This window comes from Zeus faber, assembly GCF_960531495.2.
Source record: "Zeus faber genome assembly, chromosome: 1".
Lineage (NCBI taxonomy): Eukaryota > Metazoa > Chordata > Actinopteri > Zeiformes > Zeidae > Zeus > Zeus faber.
Window position 1 is genome coordinate 63,061,550 of NC_137193.1, and position 16,551 is coordinate 63,078,100.

General features: G+C 41.5%; 1 protein-coding gene across 1 annotated transcript in view; it reads right to left on the bottom strand.

Annotated features, from left to right (window-relative positions):
- The window catches only part of lrrc7 (leucine rich repeat containing 7), a gene marked incomplete at its 3' end in the record, with an annotated part of 81,560 nt that overhangs the window by 25,077 nt on the left and 39,932 nt on the right, over window positions 1-16,551 (bottom strand). The window contains exons 15-22 of the mRNA XM_080016680.1: window positions 12,022-12,240; window positions 11,224-11,346; window positions 9,717-9,828; window positions 7,111-7,324; window positions 2,848-3,357; window positions 2,344-2,565; window positions 1,729-1,963; window positions 875-1,195 (exon numbers count right to left, since the gene is read on the bottom strand). Coding sequence (XP_079872806.1) covers window positions 875-1,195; window positions 1,729-1,963; window positions 2,344-2,565; window positions 2,848-3,357; window positions 7,111-7,324; window positions 9,717-9,828; window positions 11,224-11,346; window positions 12,022-12,240 — 1,956 coding nt within the window. The remainder of the gene's footprint in view (window positions 1-874; window positions 1,196-1,728; window positions 1,964-2,343; window positions 2,566-2,847; window positions 3,358-7,110; window positions 7,325-9,716; window positions 9,829-11,223; window positions 11,347-12,021; window positions 12,241-16,551) is intronic.

Consider the following 16,551-nt stretch of genomic DNA (forward strand, 5'->3'; position numbering starts at 1 on the left):
TTTGCGGCCGCGCGACTGGTGTTCAACCAGCCAAAGAGGGCACATGTCACTACGTTGCTGATCGAGCTCCACTGGTTACCTGTAGCCGCCCGCATCAAGTTCAAGTCTCTTATGCTGGCCTACAGAGTGATTGCTGGGAATGCTCCCGCCTACTTGAAAGCTCTTGTAAGAGCACATGTTGCCCCCCGGATACTGCGCTCGTCAAATGAGCGTCGCCTGGCTCTGCCGGCCGTACAACCACGGCAATCCAGGCTATTCTCATTTGTAGTTCCACGTTGGTGGAACGAGCTGCCATAAATGACCAGAGCGGGGACCTCCCTCTCTGTCTTTAAGAAGCACTTGAAGACCCAGCTCTTCAGTGAGTACCTCCTGTCCTAACCTACAATTACTTAGCACCACCTTGCAGTATTTATTGTTACACTAATGTTGTTGTTACACTAATCTCTGTCGCAATGTAGCTTGAATGTTATTCTCCCTTGTAAGTCGCTTTGGATAAAAGCGTCTGCTAAATGACTAAATGTAAATGTAAATTTTGATATTTTTTTACGCTTAAACGTTTGCCCCATTGACTGCATTTAAGCAAAGTGAACAGCAGAGTGATATGTTTCTCAATCGTAAAGCATTCAATGAGGTTGTGCTATAGACAGTTATAAATGATGGGAACCAACATTTGGATATGGCCTGGGTTGAAAAACACCAAATCTACCATTTAATGCGTTCAAATGTAGAATTCATGTCATGGGTTGAAAAATGGCAAAGCTATTCTTTTGAGGCCTACAAATGTTGGTGGGACATACTGCATACACTCACAAATGTGTAAACACAAACACACACAGATGAATAAAGCGAGGATCCCAGAGAAGAGAGTCCAAACCTGCTGTCTGTACTGAGACTCCTGCAGGGCTTCCTGCTGGGCCTCGTGGACTCTGCGGAACAGGGCCAGCTCTGTGGAGCTCACCAGTGAATCAGCTCTCCTAAGAAAGCCCGGCCTGGAGCGCTGCGACGGGATTGGCTGCTGTTGCTGGCCGGGTGGGCCCTCCAGGTTGATGGGTGGCTGGGGAAAGGAAAACATCTCCAGCGGTGGGTATCCACGGTAGCGAGGGCTTACCAGGTCTTTGGGTAAAGTCTTCCCAGGTTGGTTGATGTAGTCTGGTGTATTCGGAAAAGGGGGCAGTGCCCTGCGGTCCATGGTCACCTGGTGTGTTTAAAGGGTGTCAGTAATTCTAATGACATGATATAATGACTGACTGACACATAAAGCTGGCAATTTTCAAACACCATCTCATATGAGTTTCTAAATAACATTAAATGACACGTTAAAGTAAATAATTAATTAATTTAATGAAACGTTGTTCTTCAAGTATTGGGAATTCATTTCTGACACTGACACAGATATTATTCATGACCATTGAGATATTATTATCAACCATTGGTGGCTAGAAGGGGTTTGCACATGTCGCAAACATAACTGTTAATGAAAGTATATATTACTAATAAATCATAAAATTTCTCTACAAGTTCTGACGCTACAAAACACATCGCACAAGATCACACGATGATAGATAGTAAAGTATATCAACTAGGTACAAGAGAAAACTACATGCAAGTGGCTTAACTATTGTAAAGCTACATTATGAGGAAAAATGTACTGGATTGTGAACTTGGCTGTAGATCAGCTACTGTAAATCATGAGTAGCTTTGTAGTTTTAGTGAGTAGGGCGGTCAAACCTGGGGATTGTAGTTCTGGTCAAAGTGGTAGGCCTTATGAGGGATGGCTGGTTTCTGGTTCTGACTCTGCTGGTTCTGGTTGTTGGTTGAGTTTCCAGGAAATCCCAGCTCATCATCCAGCATTGGTGCGGACTGGGATCGGGCCATACTGCTCTGTTCCATAGAACCAGGGAGATCCGGACGGTCCAAGCTGGCCTGCTGCTCGATGGATGAACTGTAGCTGTCCATAGGAATGCTGGGAGGACGACAGCTACATCAGAAATCAAATTAAGGCATGTACTAGAGCGGTGCATAGAATTTATACAGTAGCTATAGCATCAAGTTCTACTCACCATGATTTAATAGCACTCATGGACCATCAAAAAGAAAACATAAATGGAAATGTGTAGCGATAGATTGGCGAGATGATTCTCAAGCGATCAGCATCATTTAGTCCTTCACATGACAGGGAGTCTTTGGCCATTGATTCAGTATCATTAGCAGAAATATTGTTTCGTGCAGCATTAACGAAAGACAACAAAGGGGCTATATGTACAGGGCTATAGGCCTGCTGAGCATCAAAAATTAATAAACAGATTTAAATTAAGGGCTTATAATTCATAACATCATAGATACCTGTAGACCTTGTAGGAGCCCATGTCGATCTCGTCGATGCTTTGGGACTTTTTGAACTTGGACCTCATCTCCTTCATCATAGGTGACATGCGATCCGAGCTCTTGCTCATCACCACAGTGACCTTGTTGCCCCCACCGATGCTGAGTTGCTCCTTCCTGCTCTGCTCCTGATTGTCATGGTAACTCCAGTTGCCAGGCAAAGGTCCGACCCCTTGTTCCAGTCTGAGAAGCGCATAAAAAAGGACGGTTCCAATATCAACAAAATGTAGGACCAGATGTTCGAGGAGGAAGATTAACATTGGTAGTTCAATTATTGTGCCATATGCTGAATACATACAGTACTTACACTACTGATTACCATAACAATAACCAAACTGACAAGTGCTAAAATATTTTTTGAAGATTGCACAGTGGTTAAAGCACAAATATTTTGGAGGATACTCTCTGCATTAAACATAACTTTATAACAAATAGAACCCAATCTCTGACTCTCTGGACTCTTACCTTGACTCCAACTCCTTGCGGTCAGGGTTCGGACTGGAAGCGGGTGTCAGATCCAGCTTGGACGGGAAGGCGGTTCTGTCCTCAAATGGGCTAGGGGTGCGTGTCCAGTTTTGCCAGGGGTTCTGGGGGGGCGGAGGGGCTGGGGCATTGGGGTCGTTGTCGGAGGTGGAGCGCTGGTTGCTGTGGTAGGGGAGCGTCTGGGTGTCAAGCTCCAGGGGGACCCCCACGATTCGCTCTTGCCTGAGGAGGGGGCGGCGGCCGTGCGTGGATTGGCTGCGAGGTTTGGAGCCCAACGCAGGGTTTCCCTGGCTAGAACCAGTGGCCTGGGAGTCCAGGGGAGATTCTTCGGCATCAAAGCCTGTGTTGTCATAGTGAGGGGCCTCGGACCAATCGAAAGGCTCGCTTAGTGGGCGTCGGTCCCCGCGCTGCTGCAGGGAGCCCGATGGAGGGGTTTCCCTCTGTGAGAGCAGGGGCTTGGAGTCGATGGGCTTGGGAAATGACTGTGCCAACCTACACAAACACAAATTAAAAACAATATACATATTTACAATTTTTAAACATGAAAATTAAAGTTAAAATTAAGGTAATTATTTACAGCGGATTGGTGACGAACAAAATCTCTGCATCTTTCTATTGTACATCTCATCTCTCTCTCTCTAACCCAGAATGAAAATGGATTCAAGATTCAAGGCTTTCTTGGGTAACCTTTGAAAGAGCATTTGCAAATTGGCATACCCAGTGAATTAATGTGTGGGGAAATTATGTCGCTATTCAATGTAAGAATTATTATTATTATTATAATTTTTATTTTTTCTTTATTTCGAATTACTGCTGGACTCATTTTTGTAATGCAATTAGCCACGGGCACCAAAAAAATCTGATATTGCCCGTGAACTTCCATGTTATGTAACAGTGGGTAAATGGGACAGAGCCAATGCTACAGTGAATGGCAAGTTGGCAAGATGAAGAGAAGAAGAAGAATCTTTAATTGTCACACAACACACCACACTACAACACATGCATACACACACACATGCACATGCTTTGGATGGTGGCCGGTGAAATGTGGCCTCTGCATTTGACTCATCCTGGCTTGTCCTTCCTCCAGGGGGGCAGCCAGGAGCAGTGGGCAGCATTCGTCAATGCGCCTGGGGACCAAGTGTCCATCGCTGGTCAGACGATGATGTGTGCATGTTTTTGGTGGGGATCCTTACTGATGGTAGGTGGAGGAAACCCCATGTGAGCATTGGGAGAACATGCAAACTCCACACAGAAAGGCTCCTATTTGGGAAATAACCCGCCGGAGCACGGTGCCAACAGCGCCCCAGGCGGGAATCGAACCCAGGACCTTCTTGCTGTGAGGCAGCAGTGCAATGCACTGCTGCGGAGTCGGTCCGGGCAGCCTGTCTCTCCTAATATTAGAAAAAGACAGTGGGGCGAATTCACAAAAGGTTTGCATGGCTTTTGCGGCCACAAAACGGGCACAAATAACAGAAAATGCAACTGTCTAAATTACAAAGCACCATCAAACAGGAAAATGCACCGCTAACTGAGCCGCCACGCGAATAGTGTCTTGGTGCGCCAGTGCTATTTGCAAGTATTTAAGGTATTAGGTATTAGTCATACATTTGCCACAAAATTGGCCCCTTTCTATGCAAATGAGCCTTGTTGCGAAAAACGTCCAATTCACAAACACCGGTGCTGATAGCTACACAGAGTTAGAGTGAAATTATTACCGTCTGCAGAGAGCTGGTGGTAACTGTACGGATACCAACATTTTTTTTTAAAAGAAGCGGTGCAGGATCGTCTTCAGAGAGCTGGTGCAACTGAAGCGCATTTATAAGGAGTGTCAGTGTCTCACTTTCCAGCGATCTGTAAATTATATTTTGACATTATTACAATTATTATTATGTCAAGGCATCTGTAGGTAGAGGAACTCCCAGCAGTCCACACTCCAAAAGCAACTGTGAATATTTTTTCGTACAAAAAAAATGTTATAAACGTTGACAAAAAGGATTCTATAATTGCTATTATACTCAAAAGATGTTGAAAAAACAAACTAAAAGATATAGGGAATAGTGATAAAGTGGTCAAAATTGGCTTTGAACCACAGGTGTCATCGAACAACTGTCATCATTTCAACATTTTTATATTACTATTCAGTGAGAACTACAATTTCAAGTTTTTTAAGTAAAATTTTTAATATATATACATTTTATTCATGCAATAAATTAACTGTGTGGGAAGAATGAGTTTTATTATAGATTTACTCATACAATTGAAATAGTCTTTTAATAGTTTTATAGTCAGTGCACATAAACCTAAAAATACAAAGTAAAACCCGGGATCCCCCGAAAATAAAAATAACAATCCGACAATTATTTTATTTATTTAAAACTGATAATTCGTAAAACAGGCAAGTGAGAGCAGTGGCATAAATGCGTAATGACTCTCCAATTGAGACTCCCTTCCCAAAAATACAAAGGAAAATTGCACTCAACAGCAGAACTTTATGGCCGTGTTTGCGCTGGCAGATCATTAGCACAATATCTATATAGTTGTGAATCGGACGCTAAAATGGCGCAGATAGCAGGCGCAAGTCATACGCAATTCATGCGCAATTCATGGTGCCATGAGTGGCCGCGATGCATTTTTTGTGAATTCGCCCCAGTGGGTTTTAATTTTTAATTTTAATGTATTTGTTTTCAATGGTTTCCTAGTTGAACAAAACGAAACAAAACCTGTCATGCATGTCTCTAGTTCTCTTTAACTTTACTGTGGTCTACGTTGGTATTGGATTTTATGTTGTATTTATTATTCATTTATTTGTTATAATTAGTTTTTTGTAAATACTCTTTCCTTCTTATTAATACATCCTAAACACCATACTCCACCATCCTAAATAGTTGTGAAACGAACTGACTGACCTCCACTGACCACCAGCCTACTACTGCGCTCTGTGGCAGAGTGACGATGACTCGCTCCTTCGATGTCAACACAGATGTAAATACGTTTCCTTTTTTTTACCCACAAAATTAAAACATCTAGAATTTTCTTCATTTTTTTTTGCCCTTTTGCCTGTAAAAAGGTAACAAAAAAAGTATAACTCAATAATTGTAAATTAATGAAATAAACCTGATAGTTCTAGCTCTTTAAATTACAGATGTGTAACCACATTAGGAAACGGCCTTTGTTTCGACAAAGGATTATAGATGTAATTTAATTTAATTTACTCTGAAAGGACAAAAGAAAAGAGATAATGTTGTAATGTCAGCGTGGACACAGAGCTTGGCAGTGGCGATGGCCATAACAGTGAGGCTTTTACCAAGAAACCCTGTGTGATAAGTGAATCCACTTTATTCCAGGCTTATAACTGCAACAAGGGTAACAGCGGCAGCGGAAGACTGGCATCAACTCCAATAAATGTATCTGATTAACAAACCCACTGGGGAGCGATGCTCCAAAATATTGGACTGAACGAGATGGAGAGAGAGATAGAGGGAGAGGGCGAGGGAGAGAGAGAGAGAGAAAGAGAGAGAAAGAGAGAGAAAGAGAGAGAGAGAGAGAGAGAGAGAGAGAGAAAGAAAAAGAAAGAAAGAAAGAAAGAAAGAAAGAAAGAAAGACTGAGAACCCTGCAATGAACTCTACGGGATTCTAATGAGTCTCTCTGACCTTGACTGGGCTGGCAAAGCAATGAGGAAGAGAGACAGACAGAGGGACATGAAGGGAGACTACACAAAAAATGATCAGACAAGGGCTGGAGGAAGTATAGGGATGAAGAGAGAGAGAGATGTGTGTGTGTGTGTGTGTGTGTGTGTGTGTGTGTGTGTGTGTGTGTGTTTGTGGGTGTGTAGGGCCCAACAGTCTGTTTGCAACCCCCAGGCCAGATGATAAAGCCTTTCAACTGGCCCAGAGAGCCGGTAGAATCCACAAGCCCAAGTTACAGAAATATTCTACTTTATTCTGTGCTATAGATTTCGGGTGAAAAAATCACTGTGACAGTACAGCCAGTATGAAGAAAAGTAGTGAAAAAAGAATGAATTGGATTTTGCTAAACTATGCCAAATCAGAACCTCACTCCATCTGTACATTAAGTTATATGCTCAGTCATGCGAGTGTAAAAAAAACCAAAAAACCTGTTCCTGGTCAAAGTTCTAAGTCTTAGTATAATATCTTTAACCATCTTTGAAGACAAATACAATGATAAAAAATGTTTAGTTTAGTATTGAAATAATAGAGAAACACCAAATGATCTTGGTGTACCGGTTGGTCCAGTGTATCTGGTTCTGCTCCTTGCTGGGTGCCGTCAGAGCAGGGGTGTGTGCGTGGCCGTGGGAGAGTGTGTGCGGCACGTGGGCATTGGGCGGCGGGTTGGAGGAGCCGGAGGAGCCCTGGGAAGGGGAGTAGTCCGAGTAGGTGGCCGAGGAGCCGCTGTGGTTCAAACAGTGCAACTTGTCCACCTCCTCGTCCGTAGACTCTAGAGAGAGAGAGAGAGAGAGAGAGAGAGAGAGAGAGAGAGAGAGAGAGAGAGAGAGAGAGAGAGAGAGAGAGAGAGGAAGAAGAGCTTGTTGATAGGGAGAAAAAAATGCTGTACACCCCCATTTCTTTCATTTGAGATAAAATGACTAAAATGTGTTTGTACAAAAATATTCGGCCAGTTTTGATATGTCTTCAACTTCAGTGAAATAAATGACTTTTTAAAGGGAACAGCATAAGCCTATTTGATGCTTTGTTGTTTGTTTTTTGATACTTCAATACTTTCATCTTTCCTCATTTTGTAAATAAAAAGGTTTTGTGGACTTTATTTTGTAATAGACTAAAAGATTGTTTCTATCATAAAGTTTTTCATTTGAAGAAATCTTGTTATCTCACCATACTGGCAGATAACTTATTTTTTGACATTGTTATTTTTGTGGTGCATATCATAAATAAGCAGGAAATTCTTGATGAATGTTGATGAATCCAAATCATTTGTAATTAGCATAATGTCACACCCCATTTCTCCATATAAGGAAGTTCATTGTGCAGGCTTCATTGTGCAGTGGAGACATGGAGGAGACAACTTGTCTGAACTCTGATTGAAAAATCTATCCATGGCATCTAAAGGGTAAAAAAATAAATAAATAATTGTACTGAAATTAAATTGTAGATTGTTTCAGAAGCTGAAGCTACAGCATCCTTTTCCATAACATTTCCCCTGTGAATGTTGCTGGTAAAATGAGGCTTGGACTGCAGTAGTGGTGTTAGTGAATGCTGTGTCCCTGGAGGTTTGCACTTTGGCTGAAAAAATGGTGGTTCGATAAAAAAGTTGATTTTCATATTTGTAAACTGAAGGGAGGCTGGACGCTGCTTGCGCACATGGGTATAGTCTACATCTCCCAGCAATACCATGGAACCCCCTCCACAAGGCTGTCTGATGCTCTACGCTGTAAGGAAATTTGATGTATTATATATCAATATATTTTATAAATATACAGATGGCTGTATATCCATATACTGTATCTATGGATGGCACTGTTCAGCCTGATCTCCTGTTTCCCTCTAAAATGTCCCCGTAGTTTAGACACTAGTTCTGTTCTAATTCCGCTCTCATTTCTTATCTACCCTGAATGTTTTTCTTCCTGCAAAAAAGTGACGCACGGACTCGACACGAGACCTGGGACCTGGGTCGCTGTGGTAAAGCGCAGAACCGAGTTTCTCTCGCTGAGCAGTTGGAAACATCAAAGTGATAACTGTGGCGCTCTTGTTCGGGACTTGGATTATTATAATGCACTCGCTGAAGCCACCAATCCAAAGCTGATCTGACAGAAGAAAAAATAATTAAGGGCTTTGGGACAATGAGACTATCTAACAGCTAAGGAGGTCTGAGTAGTTGCTTGCTCTCTTTCTGCAGTGGACTGAAATTTATAGGCTCTCCACAGTGACTAATTAATGGACACTATTACAACAGGCCCCAGGCAATTTACATCATACCGCATAAAATTTGTCTGTGAGTGTGCACATGTGTGTGTGTGTGTGTGTGTGTGTGTGTGTGTGTGTGTGTGTTGGTTGAATATCAGTGTGCCAACATGAATTCTTGCCAGGCCTATACATTACAGCAGAGGTGGTTTGCCATTGCCATTTTTCAATGTGGGCCTTATTAAAATGTTGGTTCCCATCATTTATAACTGTTCACTGAACCTCACTGAACGCTTCACTATTAATAAAAGGGGGTAAAATTGTGAATTTGATTAGATTTTCAGGGTCTCTTTTACACTCTTGCAAATCAGCTGTTTTGCATATATCCAACCCCAATGCAAAATACTTGAAGCTCTAAATAAAAGGTGATAATACTGTTATTTAAAACGTGTGCAAAAATACATTAAGACACATGTGACTGAAATGTGAGTTTTCCGTTTTCGAAAAAGGAGATCTTTTCACTTTAAAAAATCTTTCAGACTTTTTTTTTCACATTTTGTTTAAGGCACAAACGTTTGCCCCGTTGCACCACATTTAAGCACAGTGAGAAGCTGCAGCAGAGTTGTAGATTTTGTTTCTTAGCGGTATAGCATTCAGTGATGTTATGACCTATGAGGTTATGAGCTATGAGCTATGAACAGTTACGAAACCGACACTTTAATAAGGCCAGTGTTGAAATATAGCTAACCTATACTTGCTGCTACTGCATGGATAGGGAGTGGTGAGTAGTCTTGAGGAAAAATTACGAGAAAGAGTATGTAACTACATAACATAGTGCTTTTTACTCGAGGTTTTTCCACTCCACATATTTCAGGGAGCACAATCCTTTTACACAACACCTTTACATGACAGTGTGTATATTTGTGCGGGTAAACATATATGAGTGAGTGACGTGTAGTTTGATAGCCTACCTTTTTTGTCTTTGCCCAGCAGCACTACTTTGGGTTTATACAGTGGGGGCTCCACAAGGGTGGGCCTCATGTCAGAGATACGGATGTCATTGGGAGATCCACCCATAGAATCCTGGACACACACACACACACACACACACACACACACACACACACACACACACACACACACACACACACCCCACACAGATGAAACAGACATAGACAATACACACATACATACATAACATTTGAATGACGACAGCTGTCCATTTGTTAAAAAATGTGAGCATTGCCATGTGCAATAATTTTATGTGTTTGGAGCTCACTTTAAGTGGAAGCTGTGTCCACCTTACTACAGTGTAAAACTTGTACAAACACGCTTTTACAAGAGATGCACCGAATGTTCAGCCACCAGAAATATCCGTATGAAAATAGCAAACCACAGGATACTCTTTATCTAGCCGAATGGGTGAAAGTATGGGATGCCGTTTTTACATTGCTCTCATCCTTTACGCGTTGAAACTGGCACCCGTTCTGCAAAAGTGAATAACTGCAACGTTCAATAAACAACATATCAGCAGTATTGAACCTTTTCAGATCAACTTTATACATGATTCAGTGTATCCTATAGAATAAAAAGGCAATAGGTGGTGTAGAAATTGTCGGAAAATGGAGGAAGTGTATATTTCTCACACAGACCAGGCACCCTCCGTGACTAACGTAACTGAACTAACAGAAATAAATCTAAATCTAAAATAATAATTTACAAGAACCATAAGCATCATAACTGAGTATATAAATAGGTTAATAGGGCATTATAAATATGTTATTATAGGCCAGGCTTAAAATGCAACACAATTTTATAAAGATAAATCTAGGAGATCCCTGCTCTGTTTCTCTATCCACCAAGGGGTGCTTGAGCTGAAGAGGCAGATTTTTCTCCTTTAAATGATTGATGATGACGATTTTTCAACCCAGGCCTTAAAATGTTGGTTCCCATCATTTACTTTTTACAGTTGAGGAACTTACCAATCTGCTGCATCTTCTCACTGTTTATAAATACAGTCCATCATTTAAGCATTGAATTGTAAAATTTCATTTTAGAATATGCCCCCAGCAGCCACCATACTACTGGGGGCTTTATTATACTATATTTGCTATACTGCAAAAAAAGGTTGCGAACCATCCATTTTATCAGGTATTTCAGGCTTACATGGACTGTTTTTCAGGGTTGCTGTTGCACTTCTCTATGCTACAAAGCGAGTTTCCCATTTTCAAAAATGAAAAATAACAGGGTATTTTGGACCACAATGAAAGCACAATGAGAAGCTGCAGCAGAGTGGTAAGTTTCTCAACAGTAAAGCATTGTGCAATTAACAGTTAGAAATGACGGGAACCCACATTTTAACAAGGCCTTGGCTAAAAGAAATGGTGAAGCTATCCTTCGACAGGATTTTTAGAAAGGAGTAAAGACTTTTACAGGGAAAAGGCTTGTGTATGCGGTGTAGGTGTAAGGGTTCCAGACCTCAGAACTCTCCGTCAGCTCCTCTTTGTCTTTTCTCTTTGGGATGTCGATGCCAGAGTTATGCATTGATCCCTGATCCATAAGCTGGGCTTGAGAGAAGTCTTGCATCTCTCTCTCTGTCACCTGCCGCACAGACACATGCACAGACACAGACACAGACACAGACACAGACACAGACACAGACACACACACACACACACACACACACACACACAATTGCCAATCATGTACTGACGCTAGCCACAAAGAAAAGACCACTAAATGAGTGATAGAGGAAAATAACCCTGCCAAGTGTTTGATTTCCTGTAGTCCACAATGCAGATCTGGTTTGTTTAGAGCAAGTTTCAAAGAGTCCTTTAAGTTCGGTTAGACCTAGAACGGTATATAATCACCTGGCTCACCTCACTTGCTCAAACTATCGACAAGGTGTTCAATATATGTCCTCTTGTCTATACAGTGAAGTGTGCATCATAACCATTGAATCGAGGTTCCCTTTAATCTCCCTATAATCCTTTAGTCTTTTAACCGTCAACCACTGCCCGGTAACGTTTCACAATTAACATATTTTTGGACTTGCTGAAAGATTTAGTACTGAAACAGCTTGGTCCTTCTGTCGAGTCGGAATTAAAGTTGACTGAACTTTCGATATACCCATTGGGTTTGTGTGTGTGTGTGTGTGCATGTGTGTGTGTGTGTGTGTGTGTGTGTGTGTGTGTGTGTATGTGTGTGTGTGTGTGTGTGTGTGTGTGTGTGTGTGTGTGTGTGTGTGTGTGTCTGCGTGTGTGTGTGCGCACTGACCTCCTTGGGAGGCAGAGGCCATGGTGGCTCGTATGGCTCCTTGCTGAGATGTGTGTGCTCCATGTTGGTTCCGGCCGAGGTGGCGATTCCTGTGCTCAGCTGGTGCTGGTGCGCATGGCCACTGTGCACGCCCTTTCCCACGAGGCTTTGCACTGACTTCACCATGTTCTTCAGGTCCTCGGGGTAAGGCGTCGGGTAGCGCTTCAGGTTTATCTCCACCTGCGGGGTGGGATGGGAAGGGGGCTTCAGAAGGCAGCAGACACCTTGTTCTGAGGTGGAAATAAATTTTACCCCTGCACCTACAAAGTGTGACTATGAATATTCTATAGACAAAAACGATTTAGTAAACTATTGAGTAAACTCCTACCATTAACACTAGAACAGCAGCGTTTAAAAAAAAAGTTTATTTCAGTAATCAGCTGAAAGCGAGCCAATTCGCAGCTTCTAATGTTATGATGCGTTCAAAAACCTCAGATTTCTGAATGATTTTTTCTGGATTTTCAGTAACATACTGGGTCTGTCAAAGACATAAATGGCCCGTGGATTAATTAAAAAAAAAAAACACATGGTAAATGGTTTGTACTATTGCGTTGATATTAAACAGCATTTAAAACCCTATTTCAGATATGTGAAAACTTCATTTTATTTGTGAAAAGGTGGATTTCACAGTTTTTTCTACACAGCGACATATAAGACTCGGTCTAGATCAACAACTACTTTACTTATAGTAGTCAAACAAGGACTAGAACATAATAAAAAGCCTCAACAGCATTTAAACATAATTTCAGATTTCTTTCCTCCATTTTATTTGTGAAAACCAGAAAAAGTTGGATTTCACTGTACCAGACACACTCCGTGACTAGACTAACAAAACAAAACTAACCGAAATTAAATCAAAATCGAATATAAAAATACACAGGAACTGTAAGCATCATAACGTAGTACATTAGTATATAAATAGGTATATTAGAATTTATATAATAGGTATATTTTAATTTATATTATAGGCCAGGCTTAAAATACAACACGTACTCTATTTCTCTGTTTCTCTATCCACCGAAGGGTTTGAAGATTGAAGACCCTTGTTATAGAAACATGGTTTAATTCAAATGAAACGTGAAGCCATCAGCAAGTTCTATAAACAGATCACAAAGCTGTCAGCGCACTTTAGCAAAATTGATCCTGGATCCTCTCGCTACACCAGTGGCAGGAACTACACTGTGGGACGAGTTAGGGCTGTCACAGATGACACATTAACCCATGTGATTAATGAAAAAAAGAATGAAAAAAAAGCCTTAATACCGTTAGTCACATGGATCTCGCTAAGCTGCACTGAATACTTCACACTACATCGTGAACAACGAGAAGCGGCTAATTTTATCGCTGGAGAACAAATGTGACCCACCGTAGCAAAACCTGCATTGTCGCGCATTTCTGAAATCGCCAGGAGCAGCCAAATAATCTTTCCTGAAGGAAAATAAGATTTTTCTAGATTTGTGTTCCTTTGTGTTTTTTGTAATTCTCAACGTATTTTCAAAACCGAGTTTGATTGATAAAAAGTACAAAAATGTTAAACCGTGGAGTTAAATATTCCCGTTAGATTACATTGGGAAACACAGTTCACTTAATGAGAGGCAGAACAGCGCTGACCAACGCCGATCGATCGTTTCCTTTAAAGCGACTGTCCAGGTGAAGATCATTCCTCCATATTCCATGGGATGTGAAGTCACAATGTGAAACCATTTTGATAGAGTTCAACCTTTAAATCGTACTACTTTTTTGCACTCGGAGACATTATTGTGGAGGGGGCGTGTACCAACGTATACCACCAAAGAAGTCACACTGATGTCACTTCCGTAAACAAGACGAGGATCCAGTTTCACTTGTCTGTGAAAATTTTAGTCTCCGTGTTGTTATGGATCACGAGAAGCGGGTGGCGGAAGATCTAAATCATATCACGAACCTTAATCTGACCAGTGCCATATATTCAAGTCAGTGGCCCTTTCTCAATGTGCGTTCTTGTCTGTACTTGTGGTGTTCTTGTGGATTTGTGAAACGTCATCAGTCGCAGCCCAAGTACTCTTCCAATTCAAAGTATGCATTAAGCCAAGTCCAGTCCAAATGCCCGGATGTGGACTTGCTCCATGTAAACAGTGCGTACTGGACTTCATTTTCTGCAATGATAGTCAGTTCTCCGACAGTGATGCTCAATCTGATACCGGTGTTATCCCGGACTTGGAGAACATTTCATTCAGCAATTTCAACTTGAATGTGGCAATGAAACTAAATATAAATACTAAAACTAAATAACTCCAAGAACTTTGAAGATATTTGGCCGACACTAATTTATATATTTAATAAGACGCCGAGGCTGATATACAGAGATTCAAATTGTTGATAGATTCTACATATTGTTGTGCTGCCTGCACTTTTAAACTCCTAAATAATTCCCCTTTTATAAAACATGTGTATTCTTACTGTTAAATAAAAGCCTTATTTAAAACAAAAGATGGTGTGTGTTGATGACACTGTTCAACATTGCCTCAAAACACAAGAACAATGCAGAGATTGCCCCTTTCAGCAGGGTGTCAAGTCCCCATTCAGCAGGGTGTCAAGTAGCTATGTGACAAGTAGCCAGGCTGTGTTGGTCCTCCAAACCATTTGCATTCTTGGAGCTGGCTGAATGGCGCCAAAGGTGGGGAAAACATTGAAGGTGATTATCTTAGAATCCATTGGTGAGCTGTCAGGGCCAGCATGGCCTTCTCTGCTGGCCTAAACACTATCAGAATCACTGACTTTCATTTTAATATATTTATTTTCATGAATATGTATTACATTATTCCCAAATGTCTATTCTCTTCATTAATTATTCCCAAATGTTTATTATCTTCATTTCATAGTTTTTCTTTTGTTTGCGCTGCACCCAGTAATGTATGTTTATGTTAGAGCTTTTATCCAATCATATTTCATCCATCAAGTGTTCCCATGTCTAAGAAATCTGCCTTCAGGCCTTCAGAATGGCAACGAAGCTTACTATAACCAATCACATTTCGAGTTGGCGACACCAGAGTCATCTAGCAGGCGTTCAATAACATCGGCATTTTCCCGTCCTTTGATTGGATGGGCAGAGAGCGTAAGAACTAGCTAAACCGCATTTGTAGCGACCTTCACAAGCGAAAATATTTCCGTTATTTAATAGTTTTTTCAACCCACAATGGCTGAAGGAGGAGAACAAATTAATTTGGTCGCAGATAAAATTTTAACGCCATTTTCAAGACGGACTTTTCAAGAAAAGCTGGACATCGTAAGAAAAGGTCGGTCAACACCGCAGCTAGCAAGCCTGTCCCAGCAGGGGAAAGGATTTGTCCGCCACTTTCAAATCACGAACTACGAGCGGTACCCTTGGCTCACAGCCTCCGAGGAACAGTGCAAATTGTATTGCTGGGAATGTCTGTTATTTGCAACGGATCGACTTGGTGTTTGGAGCCACATTGGGTTTGCAAACTTGAGTTGTCTAACCAAGGCAGCAACGAGACACCAAAGCACGGCCGGACACTTAGAAGCGACGGTGCTGTTGAAAACATTCGGGGAAACCCGAGTGGACCAGCAGCTCAACGAACAAGTGCGCTGGGAAATGGAACTCCACAACGAAAAGGAGAAGAAAAATAGGGAAATATTGAAAGGACTGATCGATTGTGTCATATTTTTGGGTAAACAAGAATTTTCATTTCGGGGACATGATGAAAGCGCTGGATCCACAAATAGAGGCAACAATTTGGAGAATTTTTCTTTTCTTGCTGAGGACAACAGGGACTTACATTATCACCTGTCCACTAACAAAGTGTTTTGTGGTACGTCAGGCAAAATACAAAATGACCCGATGTATGCTATTGCTGAAGTGATGGGAGAAGAGATGTAAAGGGAGATTAATAAAGCACCCTTTGTCGCTGTTATGGTGGACGAGACGACAGACGTTAGTAATGCAGCGCAGCTCGCACTGGTCCTGCGTTATGTGATGGACACGGGTGTCAAGGAGCGCTTCATAAAATTTGATGTTACTAGTGGCAAGCGAGCCGATGACATTGCTGCTCTTATTGTCCGTTTCTTGGAGGAAAATGAATGTCTGGATAAAGTTGTGGCACAGTGTTACGATGGCGCACGTGTCATGTCATCTGGACTAAATGGAATGCAGCCTAAAGTTAAGGAGAGGGCACCTATGGCCTTATTCATACACTGCTATGCACATAAACTCAATTTAGTACTGACTCAAGGGGCATCAAAGCTTTATTTTTGTCATTTTCTCATCATATCAGGTTAATATTGGTGCTTCTGCTAAATATGTATGTGGCGCAGCTCTGACTGCAGTGAAAGGAAACCTGTTGAATTGTGTTAATTAGGTTTTTTGCTTTCATAATGGCATTCATTCTTGCTATATAAAATACCTGTCTGTGATGCAACGTCCTGTTCTACTGAGTTTCTGTATAATATTGATGGTGTCTGTAAGCATGGTGTCATAATGATGGTATTAAG